Consider the following 25439-nt stretch of genomic DNA (forward strand, 5'->3'; position numbering starts at 1 on the left):
GATTACGTTCCTATTATTCGCCCAACCTTATAACATTGTTTTTAATAACTGCCATTTTATAATTTTTTTGAAGAAGAGCAAATAGTAACAGAGGCAAGAAACATTTGAATATTTGTTTCTTTGTTTTACTGAGCCAAGTGCTCACAACCTTGAATACTGAAAATAATGTCTCAAGTTGATGATTAACATTGAGGGCTTTTCTGTGTATGAAGTGGGGTGTAACTCAATCTGGTGTACACGGTCAAGTGCAGTCAGGAATGTACAGGTTAGACATGTGTCGATAACCGGTTTCATGGTATACTGTTTTATGAAAACATCACGGTTCCAAAACCGCAAAAATTTTCCGTCATACTGTCCTTACGGTATTACCATATTTTTGGGACTATAAGTCGCAGATTTTTTTTCATAGTTTGGCAGAGGGTGTGTCTTATACTCTGGAGCGACTTATGTGCGATTATTCACGGTCGGGTCGGGCTGACTTCTCTCTCGCCAACTTTTTTTTAAAAAATAAATATATATTCATATATTTATACTAAAATGATTTACTGTATGGATGTTAAATAAAATAAATAAATTGGATAAAACAGAGACGGCGCTGTGCATGCCTGCGCACGTGAACGCAGGGGCTCTCTTTTTAATCTTCCCCTCCCGCACCCTGCGTCACCCCCCGCGAGCATCCTGGTATTTCCTTTTCGATATGGAGCAGCTATAGGAGTGAAAAACAAACTAAAGACAAGGGAATTGAAAAGCAAAAAACTGCGGTAGGAGTGGGATATGGAAAAGATTCAAATTGATTGTTGAAGAATATAAGGAAACCTGTGTCGGCTGAATGTAAACGAATGTGGCGCTTTGGTCTCATATAAGCAATATATTTAACAAACTTTTCCAGCGTTATTTCGTTGTGTAAATGCATTTATAATGATCATAAAAATATGTAGACTAATTAAACATTGAGAAAACTTGTGTTTTTTTTCTGCCAACTCGAGGAGATTAAAATAAATGTCAAATCCACTATCCGCCTGTTAGAACAGACAAGCTTTTGCATGCCACAGAATGTCGAGAGGACTTTCAAAACATCGATTAACATTGTAATTATTTATACATACATATAAGTAGTAGACTTTTGGTCTTTTATTTTTTGGCTATGAACTATGATTGGTGAAAGTTATCACAACTAGCTGCTGGTGCTGGTGGTAACTACCCATTTCAGCAAAACAAACTATTGTTGCGGTCAGATTTCTCAATTAGCACCACCAAACTGATTGATTGGCCATATCTGATAAGGCAATCAGGCGTTCTGCAAATGGCCCCCCGCATTTCCTGCAGCTTTGTATAAACTGAAGAATAGTAGCACTGAAGCAGTATGCATGTCACACCACTATGTTGCACAGCAAATCACGCTATTGTCTGTAATGTTCCTATATACCAAATGAAACCATGTATTTTTCAGTTCAAAGAGTGAAACAATATCACAATGTTACAATTCTTGTCGGTTTAAAAAAAATAGAGTAGTCTGTGATTCCTAATCCAAACAATAGTTAACATGTTGGATATCGTGTCAGAAAATCGTGCTTGCCTCTTTCAGCCTTTAAGTATAATCTTTGTAATGTTGGTACCTTTCATGATTTTTGACAATGGCACTGTATGTATGCATAAAGAAGTGTACCACAATTATTTAACAGCATAATGGAAGCAGAGCTAAACTGAAGGTACAAGAAAAGAGGTAGGCATAAAAATTTGAACAAAATAGTTCACTATATTTGTGTATGTGTGTGTCAGGGGGGTTGCGCGTGCATGCGTTCATACGTGGAAGCAGTCCACCTTATCTACACATTACTCATGGCAAGCCTCCGAGTAAGAAAAACAACACACATAGACAAGAAGCTGAAGGTTGCGGTGTTCTGGAAACAGTCGAGTTTGTTGATGACAAGCCTAAACGCTCACTACACTCCGTGCCGAGGTGTTCCTGACACAGAGTGTTACAGCGCTTGTGTGTGTGCGTGCAAGTGAATGTGCATGTCTGCCAGTTTGAGCTTGTGCAGATGAGAAAAACCAGGGTGAGTGCAAAACACAAGACGTGAGAGACACGAAGGCACAAAAATAACACAAATGCTGACCGAGGACGGGAAAACAGCGTGTTGAGGTGATAAAAGTTGAAAAGGAGTACATTCCCATGGGTTTGCTATTTCTGGTGCGGGCGAGCATACCTTGTCCTCAACAGCCCATATACAGTGCAGTGAAAAAAATATTCATCCTTTCTTAAAGTCTTACTTTTTTTGCAGTTTTCCCACTTTATTAAGATTATCGAAAAAATGTTTTTTTTAAATTCTAGATAACCCAAGTATAAATAAAATGCAGTTATTCTATATTATTTTTACAATTGGGAAAAGCTAATGAAAGCTACGGGGCCCTCCGTGAAAAAGTAATTTGCCCTTAACTTATGAATTGACCGTGGTTAATCAGATTTTTTTTTAAAGCTAATTCCCATTTCCACAAGCCAAACCAAACATGATAGCTGTGTGTCTTGTTACAGCTGGTATAACACAACATTGTACCACCTCATCAAGACTCAAACACAAAGAGTCGTTATGACCCATGTGAGGTGCATGACCAGCAAGAGCCTTTATGTGCCAAGATGCTGACAATTTGATGAATTTTCAATTAAATTCTTAATGCAATAGACTGTGGTGCCGATCATTAAGCTGCTTCTATTATGACCCCACTCATGAATTCACAATCACAGCCATCACTCTTACAAGATTACATAATTAGAGCTTTAAGGCTTTGTATGTATCATTTTCTCGCTGAAACCTTATGAAAATTGCGTAGTTTTGGCCCTTAGTTTACATGACATCAGATGTTAATTCTGGATCATGGTATGGTGAAAGTGATTTTTTTTTTTATTATTGCTGATGAAGGATATGTATCAGGTTAGCTGTTCAGTGTGTGGGTGCATCACAACCAAAAGCAAAAATGGTGGACCGAAGGAGTATATCACAAAATAGTGTTAAGGGGGACTGGAAGCATACAAACCATTCAACAAGACTGGGACAAAAGAAGTGGGCAGTAACTGGACAAACATGGCTGTTAACTCGGGGATTTGAAGAACTTATTTGTCAAACAAATATTTAACTTCCTTTTAGCTGTGTCTTCATCTGAATGCTGACTATTGATTTTAACAGTCATTATAAAGACCAAACGTACATTAATAAAATTTGAACTTGAATTGAAAATGTTCCCTTTTGTTGTTTTTATACAGTATAAAAATGGTAATGTATCTCCAATACTACTTAAAACTTTAGTTATCTATGATTGAAAATTTCTTTGAGCAAGCGGCCTGTTTTTCAGCTTTATGATTAAAAAAAAAAAATAACAAAACCGTTTTTCAGCCAATTACTTGGCAGCTTGGCTGGTCGATTCTTTAGTGGTAAAGAATCACTTTGAAGCAGCTACAGAAGCACCCCACAGTCTAGCTGGATTGTTGGCATACAGTACATAACGTACATTAATGAAAGGTGCACCAAAATGAAAATCCTTAGCAGAAACTTAAAATGAGGAAATCAAGGCCAAAAACCAAAACAATTCTATAAATTATAGTACTTGAAGGTAATTCTGCTTGTAACACCACATACACTGCTGGCCAAAAGTATTGATTGGCACTAGAGCTGGGAATCTTTGGGCACCTAATGATTCGATTACGATTACGATTCAGAGGCTCCGATTCGATTATAAAACGATTATTGATGCACCCCACTCCTTTTTTTTTTTTTTTTTTTTAATTTGTTTTGTACATTAGTTCCAAAATTGTTCAAAAATCCTCTCAGGTTAAACCAAACTACTATTTCGGTGTCAAGTTAACATACAGTATAGCAGTAAACAAATATACAAAAATAACAGTAAATAAAAAGCTCCAGTCCCCATTCTATATCAGCAGCTTTAAACTACTTTCAATTAATTTAATGTTGTGAATCAACCGTTAAAGTTGTTAAAATTGCTCCTGTTATTCCATAATTTCTCTTTTGTCTACTTTCAACATGTAAAAGTTTTAAAACTATTTTAAAGATAGATTCAAGTCAATATTTTACCGATTTAGGAGTATTTTAGATAAAAAGTTAATTAGGTTCGCTTGGAGGGTTCGCAACAACAGCCTTGCAGGAAGTGTACTGCTTTAAGATGGCGGCCGTTACTAACGCCCGCATCTAGTTTTTTGTAGATGTGCTGGTAACGATACCGAAGCTATAATGCATCTAGTCCTATATAAATGATATCTACCGTAACATAATGTGGCTTGTAGCAGCTTTTCGGCAGCAGTCAGGTATGTTTTTGTTTTTTTTATATCTCGTGGCATGAGTTGAGCTAGAGCCGTGAGTTGAGCATTGGCGTTACCCGAGGGGCCGGGTAATGAGAAGCATGATGTTTAGCTACTCTCGCTCCGTCCCTAATTGCGTACCAAAGACCGCGCGGCGCGCTGAGTGTGTCGTACTTCTGCTTTACTTGGCATATTTCAATAATCGGAATTTGAATGTTTGTGAATCGTTCTCGAATCTTCCACGGCCGAATCGCGAATAATCTAAGAATCGGAAATTTTGCACACCTCTAATTGGCACCCCTGCAATTCTGTCAGATAATGCTCAATTTCTCTCAGAAAATGATTGCAATTTCAAACGCTTTGGTAGTAATATCTTCATTTATTTTGCTTGCAATGAAAAAACACAAAAGAGAATGGGGGGGGCAATAAATCATTATCATTTTACACAAAACTCCAAAAATGGGCCGGACAAAAATATAGGCAGCCTTTTTAAAAGTCATGTGATGCTTCTCTAATTTGTGTAATTAACCACACCTGTTACTTACCCGTGGCACATAACAGGTGATGGCAATATATAAATCACACTTGCAACCAGTTGAGATGGATTAAAGTTGACTCAACCTCTGTCCTGCCTGTGTCCATGTGTGTACCACATCGAGCATGGAGAAAAGAAAGACGACAAAGAACTGTCTGAGGACTTGAGAAGCAAAATTGTGAGGAAGCATGGGCAATATCAAGGCTGCATAATGTAGCATAATGTAGGGCCCAGTGTGAGAAAGCTGGGTCTACCTCAGAGGTCATGGGTCTTCCAGCAAGACAATGACCCAAAACACACTTCAAAAAGCACTATAAAATGGTTTGAGAGAAAGCACTGGAGACTTCTAAAGTGGCCAGCAATGAGTCCAGACCTAAATCCCATAGAACACCTGTGGAGAGATCTGAAAATGGCAGTTTGGAGAACGCACCCTTCGAATTTCAGAGACCTGGAGCAGTTGGCCAAAAAAGAATGGTCAAAAATTTGTGCAAAGCATTGTAAGAATGTCATTGATGGATACCGGAAGTGGTTGTTTGCAGTTATTTTGTCTAAAGGTTTTGCTACCAAGTATTAGGCTGAGGGTGCCGGCCCCTTTTTGGAGTTTATTTGAGTGTTGTTTTTATTCATTGCGAGCAAAATAAATGAAGATATTACTCCCAAAGCATTTGTAATTACGATCATTTTCTGGGAGAAATTGAGCATTATCTGACAGAATTGCAGGGGTGCCAATACTTGCCAGCAGTGTATGAAAAGGTCAAAATACTAATTACAACCAGACTGTATGCACAATCAAATTGGATGGATTGGAAATTGGCCGGCCCTAGCATCTAGCCGGCCGGCATCATTTGAAATTGAACAATTCCGGTTCCCATTCCACGTTTCGATTCCAGTTCCAAACGATTCTCGATTCCAATTCTTTAAAGACGCACGGTACAAAAAAAGAGGCAGGGTAAAAAAAATTGCATAGTTTATATTAATGTCTTAACTTCTCCATGTTTTTAAATTATATGAACTTCTTTCAGGGCTTAAGGTCTTTGAACTTTAATGTGATGAAGTTTCTTTCCACAGGAGTGTACTTTCACAGAGATGTTTATTTTTCAAACGCTCACAGAGAAAACATGTACATATATTCTTTTGTCATACATGTACCTTAGCTAGGAGCTACAACAAAGCATTAGTATAAATTCTTCTAATGACTATAATTGGATTAACGGAGGCGGCAACTCGCTACATAAAGTACGTAGCTGCGTATATAGGCTATATAGACTGAGAAGTCTACTGCTTTAAGATGGCGGCTGTTTATTAACATCAGCGAGTCTTTCATTTCGCATCTAGTACTCTATACATGTGCTAACGCCGCCGAGTCTGTCACATTGCATCTAGTTCTATATATATGTGATATCTACCGTAGCATTATGTGGCCGTATGTTTGAAGCAACTAGCAACTGGGTGTTGTTTGTCGCATCATTGACTGCTTAATCCGGGGTCAGGTCGTGGGGACAGCTGAAGACAGACGTAATTTACCGTTTTATTTACCTGGTTCTGACTGGTTAGAGGACCGGTGGTCTGACAAATTTTGCACCCTCATGAGAATTTGCAACCGAAGCTGTTGTAGCGGTGAATAAGTCCTATTTTACATTCAGTTGGACTCTCAATGTTATCCAAAGTTGCTAAATAAACAAGTTACAACATAAACATACATGTGCAACACGAATATGGCGTAAATTAATGCTTAATGACACAGCGAAGATGTTAACAGTGAAAGAGCGGCATGCAGTTGTTGTGTGCAGCTAACATGTTGTGTTGTGTTGCAAATGTTGCACTGAGCTGACTGTTTTTTTTTTTTTTGGTAAAGTTGAGCCAAACTTTTGAGCGCCGCCGCACCGTGTCCATGGTTGTAATCAAGTTGCAAAGCACAAACACACACTTCTTGTGCCTTCTTCTTCGTGGGTTTCGGCAGCAATTTTTTTTCGTTCGGCGGCAGGGACATCAAAACATGGAATCAAATTTTTAAAATTCGTACGGTTCCGAGAGCATCGGAGTGTTAGAACCGGATCCCAACGATGCTTGATACCGAACCCTAGCTGGCACACTGCTTGAGACCAAATTTGCTACTAAATGAACTAATGTGGCTGTGGCAAGAAATCCGCTGAAATGATGTTCAATAATTTATGTTCACTCAGCCACTTTGATAAAAGCATGAGTCAGATATGCTAAGACATTTTAGAACTGTTTTTGTAATTGCAGGGGGGAAAAAAGCATAATACATCTCTATGCAATCATTCAAGTCAATGGGTAAGCCAAAAGACTTCTGCTGCCTCTGAATTTTAAATTTTTAATACTTTAACAAGATATGACACCTCTTTTTTTTTGCTTTCTACTTTATTTGCCCCTTGTTTTCTCCACCTCATCCAGATCCCCTGTCTATTCTTCCCTTATTCCTAAGAAACTGAGCTGCAGGAGAGTCCTCATGCCCCAATCCTGATGTCAAAGCCACATCGTCCTGTTGCAATTGGAGCCAGGTTTCAGGGGGTAAATCATTTTGTCTGTGCTGTCTTTCTCAACAGCTCACACCCTCTGTCTCGTTTACTAAGTACCCCTTTGACTGCAGCCAGGCTCTACAGCGAGGGTCCAGTCTGACCCGCTGTCCTGTCTAATCTGGCCAACAGAGCTGATCTGAGACTGGCCACATTCCACCCAAAATGCACCCCCTCACTTGTTCTCCCTTTTCTACTCTCTCTTTTCTCTCCCACCCTCCCCAGCTGGGGCCTCACTCGACATTCCTCCTTCACTAATACTATTCCCACTATCCTCCCCTCGCTCCCTCTCTGTTTGAATTCCAATCACACTTAAGATTGCACTTGCTTTCCTTTCCCCACTCTAATTAGTTGCCTTGCCTCAACAATGCCTCTTACATTAGCATCCGTGTTAATTTTGTTGACTCTCCGTTTCTATCCTCTTGTGCAGCCATCATATTAGGCCTTAACATGTGTTCCTCCTCCACACATTCCTTCCTGGGGTGCTGTGATCCCAGTGTTCCTATATATATATTTTTTTTTACATGTATGATGTTAGGAGCAAGTAATCATGACGGATTCACATCAATGCAGTTTATTTCAGTTCAGTTTACCAAAGTATAATGTAGTGTGGCATAGTGTCATCAAAATATCACATTACAGGTAGTACATGATTTCGACTATACGACATTGGAGTCTCGTCCACCATTTTAGCCCGGATCAACTGACATGGACATGACACGGACATTAACTGGGTCGCGTCCTAGTGTAATGTCCGGGCCTTAACCTGGATGCAGCATGTATGAAAGCGGCCGGTTATTTCCCAGGTTACAGCGCGCAGGTTAATGACATATATATCATGGCAGGCCAATCGTCATTTCCTCTTTCTTTGTAGTAAAACGAAGAGTGGTAAACAAACATTGCAATTATCATAATGGCAAACTGGAAATGGCTACATTTAACTATAAAAATAATAAAATTAAATTGCTACTGGATCTTGGAGCCGAGGAAGAGACCATCGTTTCTCTTTCGAAATGTGTGGTTTGTTTTGTTGCCGATGCTTAGCAAAAATGAATGTCCAGGTTATAAAATCCCGTCCCCCGTCCTCCCTACAAAGAGAGTGCCGAGTTGCAAACACGGGACAAGTCTGAAAGTGTCATGTATTTCTTTGTTTCCTTATTTCTTTATTTAAAGCAGAACAAAAAAATGGTGCAAAATTAATTTTTACAATGAGAAAAACAGGACAAGTACTGTAACCTAGTGCAACGGTGTGTAGAAATTTATTGATAGTAAGTTTTGGATCGGGACATCACTAGTAGAGATCTTTTGAGAGTGTGGCATAATTGTGTGGGTTAGACAGTATAAAGCTTGGTTGATGCTACTGCGTCAGGCCAATGCCGTAGCTATGGCAACGACCCTACGCCGTCAATGAGTATTTGAAGCTCGGCATAGAGGTGACGCATTGCATTGCGCTGTAAAGTGCCGCCCAGTAGCTAGGGAATCGTGTATACTTATCTTTAGTGGTTTTGCAAACTTTTGGGGGGCTTCACATGGCAATCATTGGTTTCTTTAATGTCAAAAATGGAGCAGCCGTTTCTCAAGTGGAGCTCATCGAAATCGAAAAAGAATTGCTTTTACTCCAAACGTTTAAGAGATGGTCTGTCTGCCACTGAACTACTATCGGCAGAAAACGGGTGAATTTGCCGCACTTATTCACCTACTGAGGGGCATGGACGAAGAGATGCACTTCCGATATTTTTAGATGTCAGAGGACAGATTTGACGATCTTCTTCGCCGAATTCAACGTTTAATATTACACCAGCAAACACACAGTATGCCATGAAAATAAAATAAAACCGATGACGTTTTGTGTGGACCAATCACAGTCCTTGCAGTTCACATAGCAACGTATTACCGTGACGCGTAGTCAGGATTTTTGGGAGGCGCACGTCAGGCTACGGCATAGGGTACGCCGTCGATGGCGTAGCCACGGCGTCGCCCTGAAGCATAACAAGACCTAAAGACAATTAATTCGTAAAGGTGAGAAAGCCATGGTGAAGACATCTTTTCCTCTTGAGTTGTGGATTAAGGTTGATTCAAAAACGTTTTTACATTTTTGCAGCACTGAATAAAAATTTTGTGTTGATCATCGCAGATACAGTGTGATATGCAGTAAATACATGCTACTCATAGAGGAAGGACAATAGGAACCGAGCCCCACAGTGAGAAACTGACTCCCTGGGCAACATATATTTATTGCGATAGAACTAGAAAATATATATTTGACATAATGCTCTATAGGACAAATAAATTTAAAAAATCCTCAGCGCTAAGACAAATGTACGTTCGCCTTTTTTACTTCTGCCATGCATAAATTATTCATCAGGCACTCGGCCACACTTTAAAGTACAACATATGCAGTCTTGCCATGGGCATTCTAACTTTGTCCAACAAGTCATTTCTCTATTTTACTGTACATGGCCCCTTCAACTGGATGACTCACTGGTTAGTGATTAGCAAGGCAAGCCCAACTGGGATAAGCAAACATTCCATTTCCTCCTCATACCTTTCCTTCTACCTTTCAGGGACTGAAACTCCATGAACCACAAAACAAATGCACACCCTAACAGAGAATGAAAAGTGAACAACTAAAATGAAGATCACAGGTTGGAAACTGTAACGGATCTACTTGGAGGATGAGAACAAAGATCAGCCCTTTTCTTTAACTAAATTTAAAAAATAATAACAACATTATGTATAAAACAACTGAATTACAGCCGTTTCATATTACGGGAAATTAAATATATCCAAGAAGAACACAAATCTAAACTTTTAAACTTAGCGCTGTCACGCTTAAAAATTTGGACTTCAATACTTTGTCTACATACAGAGCTTCAATATTTACGTCAAGTTTATTTGTTGAGCCCGAAATCACCAAAATATCTTCACAGACAAACAGTAATGATGTTGAAGTAGAAAGTAGAGGAATGATAGCTAAACAATTTTGAATTTGTTTTTTTATCTGTAGCCATTCAAAAAAAATCATGCGAAAAAGCTTTTTGTTAATATAATCATAATACTAGAATTATGTGTGTATTTTACAGACCTCCAACAAGACAAACATCATTTTTTTCTTAAGTAAAAACCATAGAGATTATCATTTGTTCATAGTTTGTTGGTCCATCTGTGTGTTAGGTAGCATGCCATTTCCTGAGCATAGAAAACCGCTGGTTCTATTGATACCATGATGACTTGTAGAACAAAATAAACAAACAAAAAAACGCAAAACCTATCTGCACCCCAATTCAGATCCACAACCAAATATAATACCATCATCAATCAGTGAAACTACAGTACTGTATATGGTTGGGGGCCATGTGCTGCATTTAACCACACTAACATTGCCTTGTTGAACAGAACTGATCGGGAGAAAGAATGCTTAAAGTGTGTGTGTGTGGGGGTGGGGGTGCTTTTTTGTGGAAATAAAATTTGATATTTTATTGAAAGCCATTCCAACCAGTCCCAGGTCCAAGTCAAGTTTGATAATTTCTGCATGAATGGAAAAGTATAATTAGAGATTAATTCAAGGTTAAACCACTTATGTCACACCAAATTAGGTCATGCAGGTTCTGTCTCCAAGGACTTGTCAAACATACCCCAACAACACCCCAAATATATATCACTAAAATATTTAAAGTTAGTATATAAATATATAACATTATTTTTGAAAGATTACAGCTGTGTTCTAAGTGTCAAATATCTACATTGCAGTTCCCAACATTCACTTCTGCAGAACTGCTTCTATAAACATTGAAAAACCACTTCAGCCCTTTAAATCCATCCATGAGCGTGCCTCTCTTCCCTGCTACCATGACAACAGGTAAACATTGGGCACCTCATGGCTGGCACAATAGTCACAGATTCTTCGTTCAGGAATATGGGGCTTGGCTCAAAGGGTAAGCAATGCAGTCAGAGGACTAAGGTGAGTTGAAAGCAATTTGTGATAGAGCATGCTGCTACTTGCTGCCTGACACTCATCAACACAAGTAGGCCTTATCAAAACACAAAAACAATGGCCAAATTAATGACACAACAGCAGAAACACGAGCGCGCATGCACCAGTATCCACACCTCATTCCTTCCGTCCCAACATCTGCACACCAGTAAAAAAGCAGATCCCCAGGATAGAACAATTCTAAATTTAGCCCTTAAGGCACATTTCTAAAATAAACCACTGTGCCAAGACTTGATTCTCGCTCACACACAAGCAAATATGATTTAATTGTAGGCCTCCGATACAGTTGGCGATGGGTCAAATATGGCCTACTGCAGGCTTGTCTAAGGTTCCCTCTTGTGAAATAATAGCCTCTTACATCCCATTCCACCACCTTTTACATAATCACCTGCAACGGTTCAAAGTCTAAGTCGTGTTAAAATCTGCTTAGGCACTTAAAACTCTGATACGTTGCAGCGATACAACACAGCCTGCTTCGGTTGTCTGATGTAATTAAAGCAAAAATAAACAAACAAAACATTGGATATGCTCTCCTGCATGTGCTATTTAAAAGCGTGTAGGAAGCAGGTAACAAGCATGCTTTAAACAGAGGTATTAAGCAGATTGCAACGCATTGATCCACATTAGTTTATCCACATTCACAGATAGAGACGAGCAGCTACAGAGCTTTTTATGTTAACTAACCGCTCTCAGTGATTGGAAATTAGGTAGTTTTTAATGGATCAAGGGTGCTTCTCCTGTGCGGTGCAACACTTCCACCATGCCTGCTACGACGTTTGTGTGTGCGTGTTTGTTTGAATGCAAGTCTGAGCTTCAGCAGCAGGGGCCCAGCGTGGTGCTCGTGTCTGGAGCGTGTAATTGAAACACAGTCCCATGCAGCGCAGCACACTGACCCCAACTAATCTCCTTCATGACAAAGTGGCTTAGTTTCTATAGGGTCATATGGCAGGGCTTAAAACACAACACAACAAGGGGACAACCCAACACAACCCCTCATGCTGCATTGAAAAGGTCACACTGACAGACACATCCTTCCATCTACAGCACCTGTCTTGCTTGTGGTCAACGTCGAACAGGACCCAAACAAGCTAACTTCAGGCAAAAGTTAAAGGTACACCTTGGACTGGTCGCCAGTCAGTTGCAAGTGACTCATTAGGGCCCAATAAGTACTACCACTTGTAATATTACTTCTCACCACTTCCGCCACTTACAGAGTTGAGCGAATAGCGTACCACACGTATGCTATTTTTAGACCGCAAGGCTGCGTGGCGTCACCGTCGTAAACCGGAAGAGGGTCAATATAGAAGCGCGCTCGCATACAACCCATGCAAGTACTGCTTGTTTTCTGCCGGCAGTCTTTTTAAAAAGAACATGCTGAGTAAACACTGCTGCTATGGAACTTGTACAAACGACTCTAGACATTACGACCGTCCACATATGAAGGATGTTTTTTTCGTATGTTTCCCGAAGCCAAAAACTGAGGGGGAAAAAATGTGAACAATGGATCAACTTGTGCGAACGTCCAAAAGACCAGTTTAACACCTTCATTTGCAGTAAACATTTTGTTGAGGGCCACGGTCCTACAGACGACAATCCTGATCATTGCCTGCCACAGCCTGCCCCGAAGAGGTAAGTCATTTTGATATTTTTACTTTTTTTTTTGCGTGGCGTTTTGCCATGCTGCTTCTGACAATGAATGACCTGATTTTTTTTTTTTTTATTTTATTTATACATCACAACAGTCACGTAGGCCTATGTCTTTAAAATACAGATGTTTAAATAAATTAGCCATGTTTGGCCTTGGTCTTTTTGTAGTAAGCCTGTTCATGCCAACAGGTAGGCTCTAGATTTAACAGCTTTAGCTTTTCTGTTGTAAAGGAACAACCTTAGTATGGGAGAAGTGTAAATAAATTAATAAAATTAAGATGTGTGATTGAAAAAATTAAAAGTGTTCGTTGGCTGTCACTGAGTAGCATTTGCTATCGCTACACAAAAATAGCAATTAAAAATTACCCCCAACAACGGTCAGAGACGTTAAGAGGATACAACATATAAGAAAGACCGGGCATATGTTGGTAAAGGATAGCTTGTTGAAACAGGGGAATGTCATTGTCAGTGGCGTAAGGTGTCGATAAAAAAAACTACCTCTGAATCAGGTCAGCTCTTTTTCAGCCCTAGACACTCAAGCCATCTCTTTAACTGACCATTTGTATGTTCTTCCACATCTTTACCAGTGAATATGGCACCAGGGACATCATTTTCGGACAGAATTGGTAGGTTTAGCTCAGTAAACATCTCATTCGTACACTATTTACATGCATCTAGCAAGAGGGACAAAAGCGAGTTTGACCCCCTCTAGCAACAGTTGCTAATGTCATGAATTTTAATGAACAAAGTAGGCCTGAACGATATTGGAAAAAACTATTGCTGCGATTTTTTAGGGTTTGCGCTATATTGCGATATTATATTGCGATATTAAAAAATATATATAATTTTTTTTTAAAGAAATTTTTACTAGTTTGAATAGAAACTAGAATAGTTTGGAAAGACTTGGGATGACTCAAAATGACCACAGTGTACAGTATTCCATCGTTTTTCGTAGTTAATAGGGACCAGAACCCGCCGCGATAAGTGAAAAACCTCGAAGTAACGCACCCCCCATTTTTTTTGTGTGTGTGCTCAATGTATTTATTCTGATCTAGCACTGGAAAGAGATACATATAAGACATGTTTTTTTTCTCACTTTTTTCCCACAAAGTATGATTTTTAAAAATGTATATGTATATATATTTTAATCAATGCTTTTTAAGCACTTCGAATGTAATAATTATGATCAGTTTTAAACATAACTGTCCCACTGAATCAATTTTTAAACAAGAATAAAGTACTGCAGTAGAAAAATGCTTGGCTTTATTAAATGCCTCTGTTTACCTAACATGGCTGTGACTCGGAGTGACATGTAGAAATTACAAACTCCTCATAATCACTTCTGGCGTTTATTTCATATGTCTCGAACGTCTCCACATTCTCCCGCCACAGACACACACACACGCACGCACATTCATTCCAGCCCGCGCCTCCTTGGAGAAACTGTTTAACAAGTAAACGATGATTGACAGATTGCTGCCCGGCTTCTTTGGCCAAATCAAAGCCATGGTTAACTTTAATAAGCAAGTGCTGCAGTGACTGAGAGCTGGGAAAGGGGGTGAGAGAGGCTGTGCGAGCGAATGGATTGGAAAGAAAAAAAATAACTATCGCACGTCCTTGTGATGGGACTATCGCGCATGCGCACATCGCGGTGGCGATCTGTAAACGATATATCGTTCAGGCTTAGAACAAAGGTGACGTGTTACGTGGGGCACGCTGTTAGTAAATTAGCCATACTGAATATTTTAAAGCCTCTTTTCGACTTCACAGCATCTACATTATTTGGGTTCTGTAGTTGTAGCCGTACTTTCAGTTTCTACCAGGGATATCCCCAATCCGATCACGTGATTGGAAATCGGCCGATTGCGCCATTTTTCAGAGGATCGGATTCGGGTAAAAAGGATTGGGTTTATAATTTGTGTTTAAATACATATATTTATATATATATTTGTATTTTTTTTAAAGCTTCAACAACTAATCGATTAAAATCGATTAATAAAATAGTTGCCAACTAATTTCATAATCGATTTTTGCCAGCAGCTATGAGCAGTCCCGTTTGGGTCCTTGTTTGTGTGTAGCGTGAGGCTGCGCACGCGCCAGTGATTGCAGCAAGAAAGACTGAGTTCACTGCTAGACTTAGGTTGGGTTGCTGAATTAGTAATATCACGAAGTGTCGAGAGTTAGATTGTCTTTTGTGTTGTTGGATCCAGTCTGCCTCTGTCAGAGGTGAGTAAATTAAGCCAAATGTATTGTTTGTATTCTCTGTTAATGATATGTTACTTACTTACTAGTTAGCGATTATGCTAATCAGTGTCTTCAGTGTCCATTTGTATTGTGTTTTGGAGAAGCATATTAGCACTTGAGTTATTGTTAGATAGTAAAGTTGTCTCATTTCTTTTTATAATGAAACCGCACATATAAACCCATTCGTATAACAGCTTAGAGTCTCGTTTCAACACAAACCCCCATGCAAACTGTAAATTGCGATACGAGAGTGTGCTGCCTTTGAAATTTGATATGAATTGTATTTATGAACAACTGTTTGATAAAAGATAACTGATTCATTACAGTCTTCCTCCTCAAGAAAAAATGTCAATCAGCAGCATTTTTTTTCCCATTTGAATGAACAGGACTTTTGTCTGATTTGTGTACCGAGAAATTCTTGCTATCTTTTATACTTAGAGCCTTTATTAAAAACTTGCAAAAAATAAGTTTTCTGTACTTAAAACAGTACAGTTGTAGACTACAGTTAAGTCAGGAAGCTGTAATAAAATATTTTTGAAGGAAATGGTCATCCATTTTGTCTTCATTGTTACTTACAACATGCCTAAAACAATTTCAAGCTTTATTGTGAAGGTAATTAGAAAAACGTTACATGTATCCAATTATTTATTCGACCAATTACTCGATTCCAAAAATAATAGTTAGTTTCAGCTCTAGTATTTTTTAAGGGCTAAAAAGAAACAAAATGATCCAGAAATACAATGGCATTGCCAAAAGAAAAAAAAAAATACCTGTAGATGTTTTATACTAGGGATGTCCCGTTCGCATATTTTTGCACCAGAGTCACCTGATTTTAACAATCTACCGATAGTCCCGATCCAATATATATATATATATATATATATATATATATATATATATATATATATATATATATATATATATATATATATATATATATATATATTTTTTTTTTTTTAATAAATTAATTTGAACAAAAGTTCCAAACATGTTACAGTACTGCACTGTTACCAGTGCTTCCTCTTCCACTTTTTACGGTCGTACTGCGGATTATAAAACGTATAGTTTTGTTTCTTTTAGCAACGCCTTTGTATTTCTGGATTATTTTGTTACCTTTTAGCTCTTAAAAATTATTTATTCCCCCCCCCAATTGAAAACCTGATCCTTTTCACCTGATTCCGATCCTCTGAAAAATGGTGCGATCGGCCCGATTTCCGATTACTTTAACGGATCGGGGACATCCCTATACTCAATCTTTACACTCCGGAATACTCCCAACAAAAATTTTAAAAATCCAGATGCAACACATTCCTGGGACAGGGTCATGTTTACCAGCAGATCTTCAAAATCAAGTAAGTCTGACTCCAGTGGAAAAAAAGCCTTTTGAATATTATGAGATCGCCTGTTTCCTCACACAGTGTGTAGCCGAATGAGCAACAAAAGCAGGTTTTGTTTGGTTACAAAATAACATTTTCCTCTTCAATAGCCAAGCTGGTAGTTTCCAAGTATTCAATTGCAAGCTACGGCTCGTGCGTCAAGTTGAAATTTCAACAGGAAATTGGATCTGAAATGAACAGGTGAAACTTTCCCCCTTTTTTCTGCATTCCTCCTACCTTTCCTCTGCAGGAAGAGTCTGAGGAGTGGGCTGGCTGTGGAGATAGCCTTGTGGTAGTTGTCATCATTGTTAATGGGCAGCAGGTCACCATGCACATCAGCGTAGCCCACCAGCAAATCCACATTTGGAATGCGATGCACGTGTTGCAGGAGGCCGTAGAACTCATCAAACCGGCCTGGCTTTGAGCGATCCAGAGAGAAGCGACGGAACTCAGCACCAAACTGTGATGAGACAGAAAAAGAGGACATTAAAACATAACTTACACGACCTGTATTAGCAGAATAAAATGAAATACATAATCAGTACATACAAACCCTTTTCACACACATATCCAGGGAAATTCCCGTGTAAGGTGACGCGGTATTTACTCGCGTCATTGCTTTCACGCATGTAGAGATGTCCCTAGAATGACGCGTGTTGGACACTTTCAGACTTGTCCCATGTTGCCCACTGGCGCTCTCTGTGCGGGGAGGGCTGCTGGCGCAATTTTATAACCCGGGCATTACGTCGATTTTGGTCAACATCAGCTGTCACAATGTTGGTTAAATCGTGTTTTGTTCCGGAAGGAGCGTTCCCGACGTCATAACTGCAGCCAATTCAAGCTCATCAAGACTGTATTTAAGCACAGGCGATCCAAGAGAAGGGTGAAAGGAAGAATCCCACTGGCTTGGGAAGGAAGAATGGTATTCCCTTCATTGTTTTCTGCTTTGAAGTACAACTTTGTTTCCGCTGTAGCGGACCCTAACATCAGCAACAAAATAAACCACACATTTCCAAAGATGGACGATGGACTCTCTTCCTCGGTTCTACTGTCACGGACCCATTGTGTTATCCCCCTTTACAGCGATCGCGTGTATTTTTGTTTGTATTTGATAAACAACTGAATGCATCCCTCCGTTGATTTTTGCTTGTTTTCTGCCATATTTCTATAATAAACCCCGAACGCTTCCCTCCATTGTTTTCTGCTATGTTTCTGTAGTAGCGGACCTTAACATCGGCAACAAAATATCCACACATTTCCAAAGATGGATGATGGACTCTCTTCCACTGTCACGGACCCATTGTGTTATTCTCCCTGTTCCCCGATCGCGTGTATTTTTGTTTGTATTTAATAAACCCCTGAACGCATCCCTCCGTTGATTTCTGCTTTGAAGTGCAACCATGTTTCCGTAGTAGCGGACCCTAACATCGGCAACAAAATAAATCACACATTTCCAAAGATGGACGATGGACTCTCTTCCTCAGTCCTACTGTCACGGGCCCATCGTGTTATCCCCCCTTTTCTGCGATCGCGTGTATTTTTGTTTGTATTTAACAAACCCTTGAACGCGTCCTTCTGTTGTTTTTTGCGTTGAAGTACAACCTTGTTTCCGCAGTAGCAAATCTTAACCTCGGCAACAAAGTAACTACCGCACATTTCTAACTATGAACGGTGGACTCTCTTCCTCGGCTCTACAATCCCGTAGCATTTTAATATAGTTATATTTTCAGTTTAATTTAGCTATTTCCAGCTTGCTATGTTGATAATTGCGATGTTTATTTCCCGCTTTTCGTCTTACTGAGAAGAGACAGGAAGTGACGATCGGGCCGCGATGATATTTACGTCATCAGCCATCGTGCTGTGACCCGGGAATTTAACGCCTGCTTTCACACACACCGCTTCCCGGGAAGCTCCCGGACATTGTACTAAGACACGACCAGTGAAATGTCCACGTGAACTAAGTGTCAGTCGACCCGGGAAATTGTTTTCACATACAACTGCTGCACGGCTAAACCCCGCAATATTCCTGGGGTTTTGGAGTGTGTATGAAAGGGGCTACAGTGGTATGAAAAAATTTGGGCACTCCTGATTAATTTTCAAGAAAATTATTTAAAATGAACAGGGGTTCTTAAATTTTGACATACCACGGTATTATACACACATTCCTGTGCAAACCTAAACCTGACTGTGACAGCAATATATTACAGAGAGAATTGATTGGTCATGTAAAGAGGAGGTACTCTATGCTAGAACAACAGCAATACTGATCATTCCAAAGAGCAAAGAAAATATATATATTTAAAAGTTTTGTTTGTGTGCCTGCCTTGTTTATAAACGTTTTCAGGGTTTTAAAATGACTGTGATGGTGACGCTAGTATCTGTTAGCCTGTCTGTTGCATTTATTTTGGTTTTTTTAGCAGTAGAATAGCACACCAAGTGTTAAGAGTAATTGTGCATAAATGTTAACATGCATGCAGAACAATTGTGCATTCATGTTAACATTGATGCACAATTATTCTAATGCCAAGAACTGGACCTCAATTGAGCATTTCGGAAAAATACAGTTTTCTGCAAGAACAATTGGCCTGTCATTTGGAGATCTTATACAAATTATACAAAGAAGAGATAACGAAAAAACAGCAACATTGCATGGGAGATGAACACAAATGGAAACAAAATACTGCTCATACCCACCACACCCTCTCCAAAAATATGCAGAATGAACGCGTGCACTTGAGAAAATGGTTTAAAAATATTGGCATTTCGCACATTAGCATGGAACTCATTGAAAACTTCATGACCACTAAACACGATTTTGGCAAGTCGACAATGTGCAGTTCTGGGTTAAAGCTCAAGGAAAAAGTTAGGCTTTGTAGCGAATATACTATTAAACGATATAGGTCCAGAAAATACTGCACGAATCTTGACACATTTGGGGGGGGGGGGCAGCAGAAGGGCCATGACCATGTTCTGTGACAGCAGTTCGATTCTAAATGTCCATCCTATCTACTCACTTGGCCAATATGACACACCACATCATGTGATTAATTATTAATTTCCATTACTGAGCATGTGGCTATGTGGCATGTGAAATGACTGCTTCGACGTTCTTATCCATGAGATTATTTTGTGAGATAGACTACGGCCATAGACTACAATTTTTTTTTTTTTTTTTGACAAACCCTTGGTGACGTCACCCATTGTGTTAGCCAGTGTAGGTACATGAACTGTTCAGGTAAACAAAGCGGGGGGGTGGGGGGGGTGGGGGGGCTGTGTGTCACACTGTTCAAGCTATATGATGGGCTGAGGAGTTATAATGCACTCTTGTCAAATTGCAACGCGAATGTATCTGTCCACTTGAACACATGTTGTACATGCTAATACATATTACTCGATTGAAAGAAAAAAAAAAGATCAAGTTTTATTGCATTGGGCCGAGCAAAAATACAATGACGAGAAACACTTCTCTCAAGACCAATCAAGCAGGCTGACAGAATGGTTGTCAAGCAATTATGTTTAGATTCTGCGCTCTAAATACGCTTCTGACAATTGTGGTAATCAATGTGGTCTGTCTGGATAAATGGCTATCTAATCTTAAAATTGACTGCCAGTGAGCACCAAGTCCCATTGGTGATGTAGATGACTACTTTTAAGTGTTGCGCTCACTGTTCACCTGCACTAAAATGAAATGTTACCTTCCGCTTATTTTGATATTTAAAACATCATAGAGACAAACTGCATCCATTCTGAAACACACCAGTGGTATAATACATGATAGACCATTATTAATAAAACGAATGTTTTTATTATTAAAAGTAGTCATTTGCATAATTCCTTATGGACATCATTTAAATTAGGGATGTCCTGATCGCATAATTTTTTTAAGTCACCTGATTTTGAGAATCTGCCAATACAGTCCTGATTCGATACCGAAAAAAAGTTCCAAAAATGTTACACTACTTACCATTTACAGTACTTCGTCTATGTATTTGTTTTATTTGGCAATGCCATTGTATTTCTGGATTATTTTGTTACTTTTTAGACCTTAAATGCTTTATTTTAAAATTACTTTTTTTTTCTTCAATTGAAAACCCTATCCTTTTCACCTGATTTCGATTTTCTGAAAAATTGTGCGGTCAGCCCAATTTCCAATCACATGATCAGATCGGGGACATCCCTAATTTAAAGGGTTCTCGAATTAACATATATGAATTTAAAATGTGGACGGAAGAGTGTGTATCAGAAACACGAGTAATACAAAAAACAAAAACAAGAAAAAACAGAACCGTACATACGGACTATAAAGTGCTAGTTTTTTTACCTGCTTTGACCTCTGCTGTTTATAGTCCAGTGTGGCACATTTATCTATTTTTACAGGCTATTGATCAGCATATCTTTTGGTGTAAACATTCCATACACAATGTAGACACTTGCATCTTATAGTCTGGTGTGGCTTAAAGTGGTATGAAAAAGTATCTCAACTTTTTGGAATTTCTCACATTTCTGCATAAAACCATGAAATGTGAGCTGATTTTTATCAAAATCACACAGATAAAAAACAGTGTCTGCTTTAACTAAAACTACCTAAATATTTATAGGTTTTCATATTTTAATAAGGATAGTAAGCAAACAAAGACCGAAGGGGGGAAAATAAGTAAGTGAACTATTACATTTAATATTTTGTGCCCCCCTTTGGCAGCAATAACTTCAACCAGACGCTTCTTGTAGCTGCAGATCAGTCTCGCACATTGAACAGGACTAATCTTAGCCCTTCTCTACAAAACTGCTGTAGTCCTGTCAGAATATTGGGATATCTGGCATGAATCACTGTCTTTAGGTCATGCCGCAGCACCTCAATGGGGTTCAAGTCAGGACTTTGACTTGGCCAATCCAGAACGTGTATTTTGTTCTTCTGAAACTATTCTGAAGTTGATTTACTTCTGTGTTTTGGTAAACTGTGGTCATTTTCCAATTTTATGATTTTTGGACAACGACACTAAGATTGGCATCGATATTGCAAGTTCTGCCATGATTCGATTTGATTTAAGGGCCTTTTATTCATTTAATATGGCATTATGTACATATCAAACATAATCAATTCCATTTTACCCAAACAATAAATATATTTAAGCAATTTTGATGTTTTCTACAATTTTGTTGGTGAAACATTTCAGATTTTTTGATGAAAACCATTTTTTGGAGCAAAATAGCTGATCTAAAAATGACATTGATAGATGTTTTGCATTTATATCATTTTCGATTTGATTGTACTATAGCAATTGATATATTAACCCAGATCCACGTATTCTTACATTCTGAGATGAGCGCATTAAACTTGCCTCTCTCCCGCCTGCTGTCTCCTGCACGAGTATTCACCCTGTCCTCTGATTGGTTAAATGGTAAATGTAAATGGAGTTACACTTGGATTGTGCCTTTCCACCTGGCCCTCAGGTTTCTGATTCTAGGAAATTCAGGAAGTTTTGGAGCTAATCTTTTCTATTTGTGTGATTCAATAAACATGCTTTAGGCATATTAATGAAACTCAGTGTTTGCATTATTCAATTTTTTTAACGTCATTTTTTAGACTTATGACAAATGACAAATGAGTATCGGCCCCAAAAAATCTGTTATCGGCTCCGCTAACTACTAATAATCGGTATCGGTCCTGAAAAACCTACATCGGTCGATCTCTAGTACCAAGTTAAAAGTCTTTATTTTTCCCCTCAAAAAATGACATTGCATCTAAAAACCTAGAGTGCCTTTTTGGTGAATACTGGTTGTGCGTAATGATTTTTTAAAATGTAAACTTTTGCCATAATTAAGTGCATAATAAAAAAGATAATTACTACATTCAACTTCATACAAATGACTACAAACTCACAAACATAGACCTATCATTAGACATGCTGATGCATGAAATCGTACAAAGAGCACTGATCGCCTTCTAGGAATTTCTTTACGTTACTGAATTTTACTCAATACTTTGTTGGTGCGCCTCTGGCAGTATTTATAGCCTCAAGTCTGATTGAATATGATGTCACAGACTCGGCAAACCTATCTTTCGAAACACTTTCCCATTACTTTTTTCAGCACTTCTTAAGCTCTGTCAGGTTGGAAGGGGGGCATTGGTGCTCATCTTTTTTTCTGATCTTTCCATAGATGTTTGTTCGGGTTCAAGTCTCTGGCTGGGCCGCACGAGGACATGAGAAGAGTTATCCTGAAACCACTACTTCGTTTTGTTGCTGTGTGCCCACTCTAGGGTCTGAGCACTCTGGATTAGGTTTTGATCCAGGATGTCTTTGTACACTGCTGTATTCATCTTTTTACAATCCTGTCTAGTCTCCCAGTAACTTCCGCTGAAAAACATCCCCATACAGCTCAATACTGCCACATCCATGCTTCCCTGTACTGTTGGTATTACTCAGATGATGACCGGTCAAATACAGTTGTCCCGACTAGTCGACGTAGTCGACGTCATCGATGATGTAAATGCGTCGACGAGCACCCCATCCCATCGACAGTTAATAAAGGGTTTAAAAAATATATATGCATGGAAAGTTGAGAATGGCGGGGAAAGCGGCACAAAGCCAAAAAAATTCACCTGAGTGACCAAAGCATGGACTTATTTCAATGAAACAAAGGACGGTACACGGTACACCAAGCTTGCATACCACAGCAGCATGCCGGCCGTGAATGAACACCTGAAGCGCCGTCACCCAGGTGTAATTCTGGAAGAGGACAGGAGACAACAAGCTAGCAGAGCGTAAGTCCATATAACGACATTTTTAATTGAAGTTGCCTTTATGTGGGTCGTACAACAGCGTATTAGGGGCTAATGTCCGGCTAGTATGTAGCTGAATAAGCAGCTAGGTAGCTAGCAGATAGGAAAAACTGACAGATTAATTATCATTAAAACAACCGCTATTTGTGGCCCTAATGACAACATAAATAAATATATACAGTGGGGCAAATAAGTATTTAGTCAAACACCAATTGTGCAAGTTCTCCTACTTGAAAAAAATAGAGAGGCCTGTAATTGTCAACATGGGTAAACCTCAACCATGAGAGACAGAATGTGGAGAAAAAAAACCTGAAAATCACATTGTTTGATTTTTAAAGAATTTAGTTCCAAATTAGAGTGGAAAATAAGTATTTGGTCACCTACAAACAAACATTTCTGGCTGTCAAAGAGGTCTAACTTCTTCTAACGAGGTCTAACGAGGCTCCACTCGTTACCTGTATTAATGGCACCTGTTTTAACTCATTATCGGTATAAAAGACACCTGTCCACAACCTCAGTCAGTCACACTCCAAACTCCACTATGGCCAAGACCAAAGAGCTGTCGAAGGACACCAGAGACAAATTTGTAGACCTGCACCAGGCTGGGAAGACTGAATCTGCAATAGGTAAAACGCTTGGTGTAAAAAAAAAATCAACTGTGGGAGCAATTTTTAGAAAATGGAAGACATGCAAGATTAGGGCTGCAGCTATCGAATATTTTAGTAGTCGATTAATCGATGGACTAGTTAGTTCGAATAATCGAGTAATTGGATAAGGAACATGAAAAACTAAAATACCTGAGCTGAGCCTCAAACGGTATATTTTTAAAATGAGGATCTATGTACAACAAAAGAACAATTGGCTACCTTACTTAAATGTGATAAAATGCTAACTTTTTTTTTTTTTTTTTTTTTTTTTTTTTTTTTAACAATGCTCTTAACAAATTGTTCAGACACATATTCCCACAAAAAAACGGCTAAATATACCTATAATATAAATTATGAATGCATTAAAAAACATTAGCTCAAACAAAAGCTTACGTTGGTCTTAACAGGGAGCAGTTGGATTAAGCCATGTGAAAAGAGGCAGACCAGAGGGCAGTGTATCCACCCTAATCAACAAAACTGAATGCAAACACTTTCAAAATAAACCATTACAAACACCACCCTAATCAACAAAACTGAATGCAAACACTTTCAAAATAAACCACTACAACACCACTTTAATTAAACGAATACTCGAAGCAACAAAATTTAAATCAAATATTTTTTTCAAATCGAATACTCGAGTTAATCGATTAAGCGTTGCAGCACTATACAAGATCACTGATAATCTCCCTCGATCTGGGGCTCCATGCAAGATCTCACCCTGTGGCGTCAAAATGATAAGAACGGTAAAAAAAATTCCCAGAACCACACGGGGGGACCTAGTGAATGACCTAGAGAGAGCTGGGACCACAGTAACAAAGGCTACTATCAGTAACACAATGCCCCACCAGGGACTCAAATCCCGCACTGCCAGACGTGTCCCCCTGCTGAAGAAAGTACACGTCCAGGCCCGTCTGTGGTTCGCTAGAGAGCATTTGGATGATCCAGAAGAGGACTGGGAGAATTTGTTATGGTCAGATGAAACCAAAATAGAACTTTTTGGTAGAAACACAGGTTCTCGTGTTTGGAGGAGAAAGAATACTGAATTGCATCCAAAGAACACCATACCCACTGTGAAGCATGGGGGTGGAAACATCATGCTTTGGGGCTGTTTTTCTGCAAAGGGACCAGGACGACTGATCTGTGTAAAGGAAAGAATGAATGGGGCCATGTATCGAGAGATATTGAGTGAAAATCTCCTTCCATCAGCAAGGGCATTGAAGATGAGACGTAGCTGGGTCTTTTAGCATGACAATGGTCCCAAACACACAGCCAGGGCAACAAAGGAGTGGCTTCGTAAGAAGCATTTCAAGGTCCTGGAGTGGCTTAGCCAGTCTCCAGATCTCAACCCCATAAAAAAATCTGTGGA

General features: G+C 39.1%; 1 protein-coding gene across 1 annotated transcript in view; it reads right to left on the minus strand.

Annotated features, from left to right (window-relative positions):
- The window catches only part of pard6b (par-6 partitioning defective 6 homolog beta (C. elegans)), a 38938-nt gene that overhangs the window by 11675 nt on the left and 1824 nt on the right, over positions 1–25439 (minus strand). Inside the window, exon 2 of the mRNA XM_057828374.1 lies at positions 16880–17102. Coding sequence (XP_057684357.1) covers positions 16880–17102 — 223 coding nt within the window. The remainder of the gene's footprint in view (positions 1–16879; positions 17103–25439) is intronic.

The sequence above is a fragment of the Corythoichthys intestinalis genome, chromosome 2 (assembly GCF_030265065.1).
Source record: "Corythoichthys intestinalis isolate RoL2023-P3 chromosome 2, ASM3026506v1, whole genome shotgun sequence".
Taxonomy (NCBI): domain Eukaryota; kingdom Metazoa; phylum Chordata; class Actinopteri; order Syngnathiformes; family Syngnathidae; genus Corythoichthys; species Corythoichthys intestinalis.